The sequence below is a fragment of the Leucopleurus acutus genome (genome assembly GCF_964270905.1).
Source record: "Leucopleurus acutus genome assembly, chromosome: 1".
NCBI lineage: Eukaryota > Metazoa > Chordata > Mammalia > Artiodactyla > Delphinidae > Leucopleurus > Leucopleurus acutus.
In genome coordinates this window covers 62,630,658-62,646,881 of record NC_139142.1, presented here as the reverse complement: position 1 = coordinate 62,646,881, position 16,224 = coordinate 62,630,658, and the positions used below count along the sequence as shown (strand labels likewise).

General features: G+C 34.7%; 1 protein-coding gene across 1 annotated transcript in view; it reads right to left on the bottom strand.

Moving 5' to 3' along the window:
- The window catches only part of RALGAPA1 (Ral GTPase activating protein catalytic subunit alpha 1), a 220,419-nt gene that overhangs the window by 103,007 nt on the left and 101,188 nt on the right, over positions 1–16,224 (bottom strand). Inside the window, exons 17-21 of the mRNA XM_082844727.1 lie at positions 8,068–9,603; positions 6,194–6,318; positions 4,753–4,969; positions 3,507–3,683; positions 1,394–1,546 (exon numbers count right to left, since the gene is read on the bottom strand). Of these exons, the coding sequence (XP_082700853.1) occupies positions 1,394–1,546; positions 3,507–3,683; positions 4,753–4,969; positions 6,194–6,318; positions 8,068–9,603 (2,208 nt within the window). The remainder of the gene's footprint in view (positions 1–1,393; positions 1,547–3,506; positions 3,684–4,752; positions 4,970–6,193; positions 6,319–8,067; positions 9,604–16,224) is intronic.

Below are 16,224 nucleotides of genomic sequence, written 5' to 3'. Positions count from 1 at the left end.
AACTGAGGATAACTGACTATAGACTAAAATTGCAATGATGTATCAATGTTAAATATCCTGAACGTGGCCCTTATATTATGGTTATGTAGGAAATGTATACTTATTTTTAGGACATACTTGCTCAAGTGTTTAGGTGTAAAGGGTCTGATACTTGCAATTCACTCTTAAATGGCTCAGAAAAAAAAAAAGGTGGGTACGGTGGGGTTGTTTTAATGGGTGTGTGTGTGTGTGTGTGTGTGTGTGTATAGGTAGAGAGAAAGATAAAGTGGTAAAATATTAACAACTGGTGAATTTATCTGAAGGATTTATGGGTATTCATTTTACTAGTCTTGCAACTTTTCCATGAGTTTGAAATTTTTTCCAAATGTTGGGGAAAAAGCTGAAAATAAAAACCAAAAAACTGCAGGCCAAGAGGAGGAAAGAAAAGGTCAGAAATAATCTACAAACCAGAAAATCAGGGCTAGGTAATTGCATATTAAGAGAATGAGGGCTTCCCTGGTGGTGCAGTGGTTGAGAGTCCGCCTGCCGATGCAGGGGACACGGGTTCGTGCCCTGGTCTGGGAAGATCCCACATGCTGTGGAGCGGCTGGGCCCGTGAGCCATGGCCACTGAGCCTGCACGTCCGGAGCCTGTGCTCTGCAACGGGAGAGGCCACAACAGTGAGAGGCCCACGTACCGCAAAAAAAAAAAAAAAAAAAAAAAAAAAAAAAAAGAGAGAATGAGTACCTTAAAAGGCGGGGCGGGGGGCAGAAGTCACATGGTTTTAAATTTCTTCCTTTGGCCAGAGAGTAAATGTGCTGCACTACCAATGAAAACTAGTGTTTTACATTATTCATTATAAATATCTTATCAGTTGTGTCCTTGACCAAATTTTCTGGCATATTTTCAAAATGACTTTTTATCCTGATGCTTGTTACATGATGTAGGACTTAACAAAAATAACTTTTTATTAACTTGCAGTTTCTAAGGTTTCCTAGTCACTTTTAAACATTTACTTAAATATAAAAATACTTCATTTGGACTGCCTACTTTGATTCAGCAGGTTCTTCAGATAAAATATTAAGAATAACGATGCCAAATTATGTATTTCCTGCTTTAGGAAATGGTAATGTAAATGATAATATAACATACAAAAATAATGTAACCACTAATACCAGGACTATAATCAACTATAATAAAATAACAAAAATCAGAATGCAAATATCTTTCTTTAAGGGCAAGAAAAAAAATGTTATACTAATTAATTTCCCAAAGACAGAAAAGTCCAAAAGACTTATAATAATATTTACATAACATATATAAAATAACCAAATTTAAGATGCCTTATTTAAGATCTCCTGACACTAATGCCCTGAAAGGAAAGAATGGCAAAGATCTAATTTCCAAATATTGCCTAGGTCATCTGGCGTCTGTAGAACAGAATGGTGGAGCTTCTCATCGAGCTGTAGATCCTTTTGTTCCATGTGATCTATATTCAGTGTGGAAGGAGAAGGTGTCTGTGACCTGGATCCCAGAGCTGAATGGACTGGAGAAGCACTTTCTGAACCTGTAAATATAATTTCATAAAATTACCACAAAGAATATATTCAATACCCTCTACCTAAGATGTAATGCTTAAAAGCCCAATAAAACACAAATTGAAAACATCAAAAGATAAATCAGGTTATAAACTGGCCAAAGAGGTCAATAAAATCATAATACTGTACAAGATTTCATATCTAGCAGTCTCATTCCATGTCTACTATGGGACTAGTGTGGAATGAGAACTGGACATACCAATTAATAGGGGCCATCAGTGAGAGCAAGAATGCCTACTTCCATTCCTGGTCCAGCTATAGAAACTCTGGTACCCACTGCTACTTTATTTCACTTACTTCAGGCTTGAGGCAATTCAGGAGAAGAGAAACTTGCCCATTGCTATATGCCACTAACATTGCTAGCCTTGACATCTTTCATTTAAAAGCGTATTTTTGAGAGTCAGCTATGGTTTTGCATATATTAGCATTTAATTCCTTTTTTATTGCTGAGTACTATTTCAATGAATACTGGATGGATGAATACATTACAATTTGATTATTCATTCACTGATTAATGGATATTTGGACTATTTTCAATTTAGCTACTGTGAATAATGTTGTTATGAACTTTCACATACAAATGTCTGAAATAAATACCTAGGAATGGTCATATGGTAAATGTATGCTTAATTTTAAAAGATACTGCCGTATTTTTGCAGAGTGGTCCTACCATTTTGCATTCCCATTACAATAATGTAATGTATGATATTTCCAGTTGCTCCACTCTCTTCAACACTGGTATTGTGTTTTTAACTTGAGCTGATTTATTATGTGTATAGTTGTACCTCATGGATTATTTATATTCCCTCATTACTAGTAATGTTTAGTATCTTTTCATCCAAATTTTCATCTAAATTTATGTTTAAGGACAACTACAGTAAAAGGTGTTTATTGTAAAATAAGAATTCTTTGAGTAGTAACTTAAATTCTGTAACGATCAGACTGTGGATACAACCAAACTGGCTCCTATTTGGATACAACCAAACTGGCTCAGCCCTCATTCTGCAATGCGCAGGCTAAAGTTCTTACTTATCCTCTGGTAGAAAAGATGTGGAATAGAAGAATGTGAAAACATAGGATGGGTTCCTGTGAGTATTTCACTGGCCGAATTTCATCAGTTTGATTTGGCTGAAGAAATGTGCCTAATTCAGACATGCAGACATCACTGCTCCAGTCTTTCAAGTTCCAGCCAACCACAGGATGCAAAAACCACCTTATTGATATTTCATCCATCATCCATCAAAGGGGTGTCAAACTGCAGTAGGAACCAGAGTGAATCTGGATAATACAGTGGAACTCTTGAAGTATGGGCCACAGGCTGCTCAGGCTCCCTCTGGTCACGGTACTGCTCTTGGAATAATGTGGCCCTGCCTTTCATGACTCAATTTCTTGGACCCCACTTGTCATATTATTGTCAGGTTTGACCACACACAAAAAGTTGCTGAAAAGCATAATTTACTATATTAATTTACTATATAAATATAGAATATTAGTATACTGAGAAACAGACCTTATTTTAGGTAGTGTGCTTTATGTTTGCAATAATAAATAGTTTACCAAAGAAATCTACAAAAATCTAGGCTAACTCTGAAAATCAATGAAAAAGGTAAAGTGCAGTACCTCAACTTTTTTTGGTTATTTATTTAAAAATTGCTGCAGGAAATGCTCTGGTGCAAACATACACAAAATTTTGCCTACGGTATTAGGAGTTCATAGAGTTCCCTGAAGCTTATCCATGTGGACTCCAGGTCAAAAAACTCTTATATTAATGTTTTTTTCCCTCCATTGTTACATAAAGATGAGTGAAAAAAATAATACTTAAATAGTAATAAGTAATACATAAAATCTATCAAATATAAGTCTGAAAAGGTTCTTTGGTGGCTTAAAAAAAAATGCACTTAAGGAATACACTCCCTTGAGTAACTTTACCAGTAACCGTTGCAACTTCAGTACAAAAAGCTTGTTGATTAAGACTGCTTGTTTCCGAATCGATGTGAAGTGTGGTTAGACTAGCCACTTCTTGCTCTTCAGCACTCTGATAATGGCCAGAACCTGAATCCACATCAGCAGAGGATGCATTCCCAGTATCAGCTCCAAAGCCAAAATCTATAGGCAGAAGAAATGCTAGTGTACAGAAGTTCCAATTATAAAACAAAAATATTTACAAAAGAGACACAGCTACTTCATCAAAATAATTAAATATGAACACTCCCCCCAAATTAATTATATTTACATACCACTCAGGCAAGGGTAAACCATGTTAACACTTTGAAATTTATAATTAGAAACAAATTTTTAAAGATCCTCATAGCCTATTATTAACAAAAATAATGATAAAAGGACAGAGACATACAATATATCATCACTATTCTTATCCCTGTTTTCTGATAGCTGGAAATATACTTAACTGCTTTTCAAGTTTTATAATCTCTAGAAGAGAGATATATATAATAAAAATGCCAGATACGTGGTAAGAGTCATTTTTCTTTCAAATCATATTTCCAGTCCAAGATCAGAGTAGTATATAATCCATGAGGGCAAGAAACATAATTCTCCAATGCATCTCCCAGCTCTTCACAAAGTTGGTTCCCAAGATTTTGACTTTCTTCTTTTAAATTTTGGTACCCTTCACTGACTGCCAAGTGTAATACAGAATTACAGCAGAAAAGCTATGTGGTAGTAATATAGCACCAAATAATATCACTGATGTCATTTTAACATGAAGCAATTATCCAAGTAAGGTTCTGGGTACCATAGCATTGAACGTAACTGTACTGAACATGCTGAAGCACTGACCATAATGAGATAGTGGTCCCCAAATACGACTTCATGAAATGGTCCAACTTATAACCATGACTGTCCTTTATTCTAACACCAAGTCCATCCTTTTTCCTGTCTATGTGTCTGGTCTTAAAATATCATTTGTTCTATGAAAGAACAGTGCTTTTTTGTTTTTTAAATGCCTTTAGTTGGCAAAATAAAGAGGTCTCAACTTGAAGTGATTCCCTAAAAATTCTTTTGGAGTTTCACTGAAAATGAAATCAAAATATGTATATGGGAACCCCTAAGTAATGTTAGAGAGGAATATGATGGTTACGTAAACTGTCAGTCAGTCTTGAACAGAAAACAAATCAACAAAAAACCGTACTGCTCAAACAGAAAAAAAGATACTTGCTGTCAAATTTTCGGCCATCATATTGGAAAGCGCTGAAAGAATCCGAATGACTATCTGAGCTGATAAGATCACTGCTCCCTGCACTGGCAGGAGAAGTCCATTCTGAGGGCACACCTGGGTCATCAATAGGGCGCATTTGGTTCTGCTTGTTCAGAATATCAGGGAGGTCTTTGGGAATTTCGAGGCTACCTGGACTACTTCCTCTTCTTGTCATAGTCTAAAAATTCAAGAAACATTTTACGATTAAAAAAATTTTTTTGAATTCTCATTAAGCATGTGAAATCTTTAATTTCCAAGACAATCATCACAATAAATGTTGAAATTTAGGGCATTAAATAGGAGTGGGGGAAACACTAACTGAAGACTCCGTGTAACTGTATGGAGCTGGGTCCTGAACTACTGTTGGTCTGGCTAAAGCAAAGACTCAAATACCATTTCATGCTGGGCCCGAGACCCTGAAGCCTCAAAAGGATCCATGGAGTGAATATTAAGATAAGATAGTAGAAAGAGCAAAGTATTCAAATGGAAAAAAAAGAGGCAAATGGAAGAGGGAATTCCCTGGCGGTCCAGTGGTTAGGACACTGCACTTCCACTGCAGGGGGCATGGGTTTGGTCCCTGGTGGGGGAACTAAGGGATCCCTGCAAGCTGTGCAGTGCAGCAAAAAAAAAAAAAGAAAAGAAAAGAGAAAAAGAAACAAATGGAAGAGATAATGGAGGGAGGGAAGAATGACAGCAAGGATGTCATTCTATGATGATTACATATAATGATTCTATAACTTTTTTCCCACTCAAGGAAAACAACTTAAAAGGAAAATGTAATGGAGCTACAGACTTTCACTAAAGAGACAAGTTGAAATCTAAATGGAATATTGTCCTTTAAAAAAAGCAATTCCACATATATTTATCTTTCCTTAACAATTAAGCATCATTAGGAATAAAACTGCTTCTATTTTCATTTTGCCTTAATTCTAACACTCAAGATAAAGATGACTTTAAAATCTATTCCAAAGTTATCTGTAACGATTAAGTAGCTGATGTTAGCATGCTATCAAAATGGTGTGAGTTGGGCCAGAAGACCTCCACTGTTATCTTTCCTGATGAGGGCTGACAACAGGCATCAGAGTACTCTAAGAACAAAGATGAAAAACAGAGAAAGAACTAGGAAGGTAGTGGCTTATACCACAGGAGCTGAGCAAACAGCTATCCCAAATTTTCACCCTGGTCAAAACTAAAAGCCTGCTTGTTTTAGGTCTTTGAATAAAAAATACTATAAAAATATAATTTAAAAATCTTAATTCAAAAAAGGGTTAAATTTGGGGTGAGGGCTTATTTGAATAAAATTTTCCACATGTATATCATATACATATATATGTACATATGTATATATCTTTTAGTTTCTCTACCCTCCTCTCTAAAATCAAATAAATAAAATAACACTTACTGAGGCATTACCACTTCGAAGTCGTTCTGCTATAAACTCATCCATCAGATCAGGAACATTAGCATTGCTGCTGCCAATATCACTATTAAGAGGGGGCAGTTTTGTGCTCATGTCCTCTTTATTGACTAAAAATAAATAAATAACTATATATAGTGAAGAAAGACTTAACTGCATTTCCTAAATTTAAAACAAAAACAGCCAAAAAATTACCTATGCCATATCAATTATTTGCCAAACATGCATCTACGAATAATTTCTCTCCTTTTAGATTTAATTTTAAGAATTAGTAAATTGATATTTACTTTATTTAACTAAGCAGATGTTAGTCAATCTTCAGTATAACCTTAAAACAGCAAGAAAGCTTATAGATAAGCACTAGTTGAAGTTAGGTTAATATTGCCTATAAAGAAACTGGTATATTTTTCTTTCTTCCTGCCTCTGCTTCTATTTGGAGCCTTAATAATTTATAATTCCATTTTCCCCAAACAATATTTGCAAGAAATATATCCCTTGAATTTAAGTTTAGATATTAATAAATTAAAATTCTATGATTTTGACATAATGTTGTTTCTATTCACTACAAATCTAATTTTTTGCTTTAAGAAAAAAGAGATTTATTTTCACAAAGATTTTTCTGTTTAAAAAAAAACCCCACAATAGTTATTTTGATTTTTTTATGACTACATTTTGATTAACATTAACAAGAAAGTTTTAAACTTGGGAAACTTACAAAAAATGATATTTACTTATTTCACTATTATGCTGTAGAAAAGGTGATTTCTCTGCAACCAAAGGATATCGACACTGTTTATGTTCCTAATGAACTACAAAGCATTTCAGGTTAAGAAAATATACTGGTCAGGAAATCACTCTGAAATACGATTATCTTTACACTACTTGGCCAGGCTTTTTTAAGCTGTCAAATACTGCCCTCAAGTGGCATTAATGGCTCAGTGCAAGATGCAGCATTCTGTTAATCATGCTAACAAAACCATGTTAAACAAAATCGAAACCTACCTTACTGCTGAAAGTTAATTTTCTATAACTGTGAAGTTATTTTAAATTTGAATCAACATAAGAGAAAACAGTTACCATAATCTTGCTTTCTGTAATCTGTCCATAGAGGTTCCATATTTAAATCATGATTGGCTATCATGAAACCTTTATGCACATCTAAAATCTCAGAAAAAAGAAAGTAACGATAAGTGTTTTAAGGATATAACTTGCATTCTATACAAATGAATGCAAAACTAAAAAGCCTACAGCTTGTTTGCAAATGGTGTAAATGAAAAGTAACTGAGTCCACTTTGAGGTTTAAGAAATAATTTCCTCTTCAATGACAGTTAACTAAAAATGTTGGTGTTGGTTGTAGGACCTTGATTTCCATTATGTTATATCATGTCACAGTAATCTACCAAGAAAAAGATAAAATCAAGTAAATCAGCAGTAAAAATAAATGAACCCAATTATATAGAGCTGGGGCCCTTTTAAATGTAAACTATTGGGGGGCACAGGGGAGAAAGTATTCCAACTCCTCGGTAAACTTAATTTCAAGGTTCACGTGGTACACACTCAGAAAAATATCTGATTTAGATAGCCTTTGGAAGGTCATTAAATTTTCCTGTATGTCCCTCTTTCCTATCTTGTTCAGCAGCAAAGAGGTTTAACTAAATGCCTTATAAGGGAAATTAGTAATTTAAATAAACATTTTATGCTGGGAAAAATACAGCTGGGGAAAGGCGCATGCATAACCAAACAGAGAAAGCAGTGACCATCCCAAAGCTTTTTGATTGCTTATAGCTTGCTTCAGTTGCATTAAGCCAAACTGGTGCTGTCTTTCTCCTTTTGCGCTCTGCACACTGTTAAGTGCTCACCTGCAGCTTTCCTTCCAAAATAGCCCATTACATGACTGTACAGATCCCTCAGTGGAGCCTCTGGTGGCATTCTGTTCTGCCTCTGTGGGGAAACATTTGCCTTCGGCTTCGAAAGAGCATGTACAACAGTTTTATAAACGCCACCCAGGGAGCCCTGCTGTAGTCCTGCCTCATGACTTGATGACTTAATAGTACTACGACTACCTCCTAACTGATTACTAGCAATTCCTTCTTTTTGTAATATGGCGGTGGGGATCTCTGTAGATTCCTTAACTGTCTTACTACTCACTGGTGCCGTGTCTAGAGGCCTGTACACACCGGGTTTCACTAGCTCGGTAACACTGTTTGAGCTGGCATGGGGGCTGCTGATGCTGCTATTGCTGCTGCTACTAAAGCCACTGAGCTTCCGCAGCCTCATCTTCCACGGAGCCTCTTTGTTTTCCAGAGGGTTATAAAACTGAACTGACTCAGTAGATGGTCTGAAAGTAACGTGAACACTATTTCGTTTTTTAGAAGCAATTTTCATGATTTTGGCTCTATGAGTTACTGTTTCAGACAAGCTCCTTTTAGTTGGAGAAAGCTTGCTAGTGCTTGTAACATGAGGCATTCTGTGGTTAACAGGTGCTTTTAGAGTAGTTTTCTTGGCATGCAAAACATGTGGGACAATGATTTTTTCATTAATTTGCATACCCTTAACCTTTTCAGCTATTGTTATATCTATACAGGTATCTAATTCTGTGGCTGTTTGTCTATACAGATGTTTCCTCTTTTCTTTATCACAAGGGCTACCCGAACTAGGTTCCGATGACTGTTTATCACTGTTTAGTTGTTTACATTTTTCAGAAGTTTTTGTTCTCATAAAGCTGTCTAACTGGTTGGGTGCACTGTTACTCATGAAGACAGCTGAGTTTGATTCTTTTTGAAACTGTATGTTTTCAGGAGTCCCAACAAAGGAGGTGGTATTTTCTGATTTACTTTCCTGATCTATGTGTTCTAATTTATCTAAGGATGATCTTTCATCCCTATTTACTGCAATAATCACTTCCTGTGAAGCTACATCTTTACCTAACTCGTTTTTACTATGACTTTCCTGGTTTTCCTTAAAATATTCTTTCAGGGAGGAAAGAAGATCATCATCTCCTTCAAGGTCAATGTACTGGATTTGTTCAAAAGCTGAATCTGCAAGTTCTACTGGATCTATTAAGTGACAAAGATGGTCATATATGCTATCACCAACTTCCAGAGAAGACTCTCTACTATGAGTATCAGTGATGTGGCTTTCAGTGGATCTAGTTATTGAAGAAGCCTCTGTGGAACTCTGCAAGCTTGGTGCATGACGGGATGAACTGTCAATTACAGGAACTGCACCTTTGGCTCGTTCAACAGTGAATGGTTCCAAGATGTCAGAAGTGCTGCTACTTCGAGGCAATGGCTGCTCCTCACTCAAAGCACCAAAAACTTCATTTCCAGTGTCTTCGCTTTGTGAAAAATGTCTGACTCTAGTTGAACGAGGAAGTATTTGAGCATCATCAATATCTGTAAAAAAGAAAAATTACAGAGTAGGAACTATACGCATATGAAAAATAAGTATTAATTTCAACCATACCCTAAGCATATGCTTAAAAATAAAAAAATTTGAGATTTTTTGTAAGCTCAATGAAAGAAAATCTATTAAAAATACAAATCTGTTTTTAAATAATGATATGCACAAGCCAATACAGCATGTAGTATAAATGAATTAGAAAACTACCAGAATACATTTTAATATGTTAACATGCATAGAAATAGACAGTGAGGTGATGAAACATTTGGAAGTGCAGTTAAAGATAGAACTGTGCCAATAAATCAAGGAATTCAAACTTGCTATTCAATTTTTTGTACTTATTTAAGTTCCAAGCAGAAAAAGTAGATCTTAACACAAAAAAGCTGATCTAAATATCCCATTGCAGAATCTTACAGGGTCTTATAAATTCCTGTTTCCTTCCTTACCAGGCAAGTGGCATCACCTTTTCTTCAAATCTTGCTTATCTATTTGATCACAGATTACACATGGAAATCTCCACCCTCTTCCTAAAGTTCTCTTTGTCAGGAAACTATTTATCTGTTCTACTGAGGTATTTTACTTTATTTAATTATAGTATTAAAACCTATTCATCCTATCAAATAAAACTAATACATTGCTAAAAAAATAATTATACTTTTTCATTTCTGACACAAACACCATTAATCTACTAGGAAGAAACATTCTCTGCCTATCACTGGCCCATTCCATTAAATAACCATCAAACCCTAAAAACTCTACCTATGGCTTCTTACATTTCTTTTAAAGAATTACAGATTTTAGAGTCAAAATGGACATCATAGATTATTTAACTCTCTCACCGAGGAAACTGAGGCCCAAAGAGATGAAGCCACTCACTCAAAGTTGAGAAGCAGGTTTAGTGTTCAACGTCATTACATTGTTTTTACTGCCTGAAGTGCTAAGTATATGGTAAATCCTCAAAAATATTTACGAAATTGAAAATCACAATATGAAATACTATTTAGCTGTAGAGATATATACAAATTAGAAATTTTAGAAGTAAAATACCATGTCTATGAATCTATCATGACCTTTAACATTACCTAGAAATAACTAAAAAAAATTTTTCAGAAGCCAGAAAAATATAATGAAAAAAGGACACAGAGTCAAAAAGTCAGATGTTGGGTGCTCATTAGGCTTGTAATGCAAAGATTATAAATAACAGAACTATGACTGATCAAAATGAGAAGATTTAGATCCAAAGTAAAACAGTTACTTGTCCAAGATCACAGATTTACTTATTGATGGTGTTGGGTCTAAAACTCTGGTTTTCTTACTCCGGACTCCGACACCAGTTTTCTCATTTATAAAATGGGGATAGTAATTAAAAATATCCTCAGGATCCATGCAATGGATGAAAAGAGGCTAGTCCTTCTGCTATTTCACTCATATCCCTTTCTCTGTATGAGGTCCAAAAGGAGCCACCTTATACTAAATTCAGATCAAGAGAAGTTTGTAATATACTAAGACTGCACTGTATTCCTGAAGATATACATTTAGACTCCCAATACGGGTCAAATACAAAATATCTCCTAAAGTTGAAACAATTTCTTGTTATCATTAAGTTGAGGAGAATACAACACTTTAAAAAAATGTTGGCTTTCTTCTTCATGCACTCCACTTAGAATTCTTCTAAATGAAAAAGCAAGCATCTCCTCAGAAACTTTACATTTATGACTGTAGTAGATAAGTAATGCATATTTGTGTATCTTGACGAATGCTAAGTATTTTGGTTTATCTCCCATAATAGGTCATAAGAACCTCTGCCTAGAGAACATATTCACCATGAACTCCAGTTTCTTTCCACAAAATATTCTAATAGACTCAGCAAAGGATAGACTATATAACTTTTCTATAAAAATTATTAAGAATTTTATAGTTGGAATTATTTTATTAGCTGCAAATTCAAAATCAAGATCTTAAAACCTTATTAAAATCTAATATTATGAGACTAACAAATATACGAACTTCAAAAAAAAGGAGAATATTAGTTTTAATGTTTAGTTTCCTTTATTTTTTATTTATTTATTTATTTTGCCCATGCTGCATGGCATGCGGGATCTTACCCCAACCAGGGATTGAACCTGTGCCCCCTGTAGTGGAAATGTGGAGTCTTAACAAGTGGACCACCAGGGAAGTTCCCCTTTATTGATATTCCATAATTTTTCCATTCTAAAGAAACCAGTAAAGATTATTGTGAAGTTCTGTTTTTAGGAATTTCTTCCCAAACCCAGTCCTCACATTGCATGTAAGGAAATTTAAACATTATTTCAGCCTAAGTGTTTTTCCCTAAACTTTAATGTCTAAAAAACTTTCAAGTCTAAGAGGGCAAGAGCTTTGAAAAAAAAAAAATTTTTTTTTCTATCAATAATGTACTGTTAGAGAATTTAAAATTAAACAAAAAACTTTTTGAAAGTTTTAAGCTTTAAATACAGTTCTTACACGGGCATATAACAATATTAATTGCATAAAAGAAATCAAAGTCAGCACTTGAATTAAGCATGACTGACTCTAACGAGACTTAAATTTAAAGAAATATACCTGAACCTTGTTGAAGATAAAAAGTCTAAATGACAGCTAAATCATATACAGTTGTCCTTCTGTATCCGCTGGGGACTGGTTCTAGGAGCCCCCCATGGACACTAACATCCACAGATGCTCAAGTTTCTTATATAAAATGGCCTAGTACAGTGAACACAGTTGGCTTTCCACACCTGCAGGTTTACATGGATTCAACCAACCTTGGATATGAAGGGCCGACTGTACAGTCTTTCCTACATGCATTGTTCTAAGCATCTTACACGTATTAACTCATTTAATCCTCACAATAGCCTCATGAAGTAGGTGCTATTATCCCCATTTTATACATGAAGAAACTATTTAATTCACTTGCCTAAGGATACACAGCTAGAAGATGGAGAGGTGGGATTTGAAGTAAGGAAAAAATTAGTCCATGGTCTTAATTTCTTGAATAATATATATTACATATTCATGAAATAATTAATTTTTTAAAAAGTATTATTAAGAAATTATAAACCAGCACAGTGATTTATCTCTATAAAGATAAGACTCTTAGAAATCAAAACTTAGTCAAATACAAATATTAGTAAATGATACAGAAGAACACAACGGACAAACTTTGTATTGGATTGCTGAAAATAAAGGTAACAACAGGTTATAACAGAAATGGCCTTCGAAACTATTTAATTATGCTGCTTACATTTTACCTTGAACAACGGCAGTGTCTAATTAATTTATTTTAATCTAAAGTATCAGTAACCAGTGATTGAGCAAAACAAGAAAAAAGCTTTTTAACAAATTAAAAAAAAAAAAACTTGAGCATTGAGAAATTGCTTCCTATAGAGCCTACAATGTGTTAGCAATGTCAAGTTTCATCTCTGGATTTGCTTAATGATGTTTTAGCATTAAAGTGTTGGAAATTATTTCTGGATTAAAAAGTAGTTTTTTCTGAATGTTGTGTTTCAAAGAAAAGTTTTCTTTGCTATTTCAAAAAGATAAGTTGTAAATTAAAGTGTAATATTAGCTTGTAACATGTAAAAAAAAATTCTTTTCACTGAAATTTACCTTTCTTCAGGATTTTGTTTGTATTAACATCACAATATCCCCATTGCTTGAAATAGCTCTTGTCACATAGTAGGGGCTCAATAAATACTGGTAGAAGGAAAGCATGTCTTTTATATTAAAAATAGTAGCTGTTAATTACTAAAATATCAAGCTAGTTCCTCAGGGGGAAAAAAAATCTCTTAATCTGTAATACTAACATACCACTAGAAAATTTAAATAATTTCTAAAACGAGGTATAGAAAAAAGTGCCAAAATCCCCTTTACCAAAGTTAAATTCTATTCTCGGTTAATCATAAACACTAGCTATCAGTAATAATATTTTTACAGCTCCTGAATTCATAAAATCATTTCTATTACTTTATGTAGAAACTGATGCCATTTAGAAGCTCAAGTTTTTTCTGAATTACCTAAAGGAAATGACAATGTCCTTTATGTAATTAAAAATTTTTTTTTGCCTATTTGGGCTATAATAGCAATGTACCTTCAAGGTAAGTTAAGAAATATAGAATATCTATGTTTTCGATTCTATTATTAGCAGAGGCTAGTAAAACTTCTACATATTTTTATGACTAGATGTTCAATTTTTAGGTAATTCAAAGCAGTATGCACATCATTGAAATCATATGAAAAGACTGAAAAGCAATAAACCAAGCCCAAATAATTAACTTTAATTTTAGACCACTAAAATTTAAAACACTAAACTATCTTCTACTCTTATCCTTCTAATATTGCTTCCCTGACTCTTAAATTCTGGAAATAGACAAATGACCAATATTTTTTTAATAAGAAAATTATAGTTTTATTTGTTTGCAAACAAGTTATATAATGCCGTGTTTAAGTTAGATTCAAACTTTTCTTGAGATGCACTTTTAAAAAAATTAACACAAATTATTTCAACAAAAAATCTAATTTAGAATTATGCTAGAATCTGCTGGTTTTCTAGGTGGAAACTCTGTAAAAGGTTACTATCACATATTGATGACAAGAAGAAATAAATTCCTTGATTGTGCAAAGAAGAACCTGCTTGTTTGATTAGAGATAGAAAATTCTCCTCCTGATTAGGCAGAATTTAGGAACAGTATGGGGCATGAGACGTAACATCTTCTTTCTCCTGATACTCAGAAAATAGAAGCAGAGAGATCAAAATATTTTGCTCTACAGTGCTCAATTCAAATATTGAAGTACTGTTAATAACCTTAGCAGTCTACATAATATGGCCTAGACAGACTAGAATCTAACAGCATCAAATATGGCAAACAAATTAGCAGTTTTGAGAACTAACTGGAAGAAAGTGGGTTTGTAAACTTTATTTCAGGGTGAGACACCCAGAGTTCTTGATTAGAAAATAATAAGAAACAGTTGCAAAAGTCAGTTGCCCACCATGCCTATGTTCTTTTACACCCCTTCTATCATGAAAGTATTATTTCTGACAGTAAAAGCTAATTTGCTTAAGAATAATTATTGAGATTTCTGACTTCTCTTTGTTTATCAGGAAAATAAAGACTGCAAGGCTGGGCTACCATATGTGTAAAACTACAGTCTAGTGTAGAAGAGAGGACAGGAAAAATGTGCCTGCCCAGACACCAGCACTACTGCAGAGCTTTAAAAAAATAAACTAAGATACTCCTGCAACCCACAGGATATTATATCAAAACCTGAGACAGGAGCCTGGGAAGAAACATTTGTTCAACATCAGATGAGTCCAATGTTAAGAACTAAAGTCACTGACAAAGTCAGTGCCCTTGAAATACTCCCCAGAACTTAAGAAAAACTCTCCAACGATATTCAGCTATTCAACTAGTTTAGTCTATCTATATATAGCTATACCACATAGCATCACATTCACAACAATGTAGGTTGAATGGTCATCTAACCAAGAATACTAGAGGAGAAAAAAAAGGGCTGGATAAAAATAGAGTACATTGGGCTTCCCTGGTGGCGCAGTGGTTGGGAGTCTGCCTGCCGATGCAGGGGACACGGGTTCGTGCCCCAGTCCGGGAGGATCCCACATGCCACGGAGCGGCTAGGCCCGTTAGGCCCGTGAGCCATGGCCGCTGAGCCTGTGCGTCCAGAGCCTGTGCTCCGCAACGGGAGAGGCCACAACAGTAAGAGGCCCGCGTACCGCAAAAAAAAAAAAAGAGTACATTGAAAACTGACAGCTACTTCTTAGAAATCGTAGTATGTTAAAATAAACAAATGTAAAAGGAATTAAAAGAAGTGCCTTTTTACCCTGTAAGTATTCAAGAGTAGCAAGTAAATATTTTTCTGTAAAACCCTACTTCTAACAAAAAGCTAGAGTGATTGTCTATGGGTAGTTTCATTGTCTTATTGGTGAAACAGTTATAGAAACCTCAACTCCTGATCTTAGATGACGCATCCAGGAAATACATTATTATAAGTTCAATTAAGCCTGCTCACAGCAGGGGGAGAGAGAAAACTATGAAGAACAACTTCTTCTTTTATGTAGTTCACTTTCCTTTTTAATTTTGAATTATATACCTCCTCTTGGTTTGGGAGAAATCTCTGATCTTAGGGATGGTGAAAGGGATTTCACCTGAAATAACATTATTAATAAAAATGCACCTTCCCTCACATAAGCCTATAGTCAATTATAAAGTTAAGAGGGTACAAAGATAGGCTGGTAAAAAAAAACCCAGCAACCTCACCAAAAGTGGCAACGTCAGGGAAATACTCCTAAGAAGAGTATAGGAAAGCACCCAAGAATGCACCATAACTTTCTTTGAGCTAGCACATTTTGCATAGTAAGCACAGTTGACCCTTGAACAACATGGCTTTGAGCTGTGCAGGTCCTCTTATTTGTGGAGTTTTACAAGTAAATATGTAGTACAGCACAACACTATGTGTGAAACCACAGAAATGGAGGGCCCACTATAAAGTTATACATGGATTTTGGACAATGTGAAAGGTTGGCACCCCTAACCCCTGCGTTGTTCAAGGGTCAACTGTATATTCAACACAAATTTCCTTAA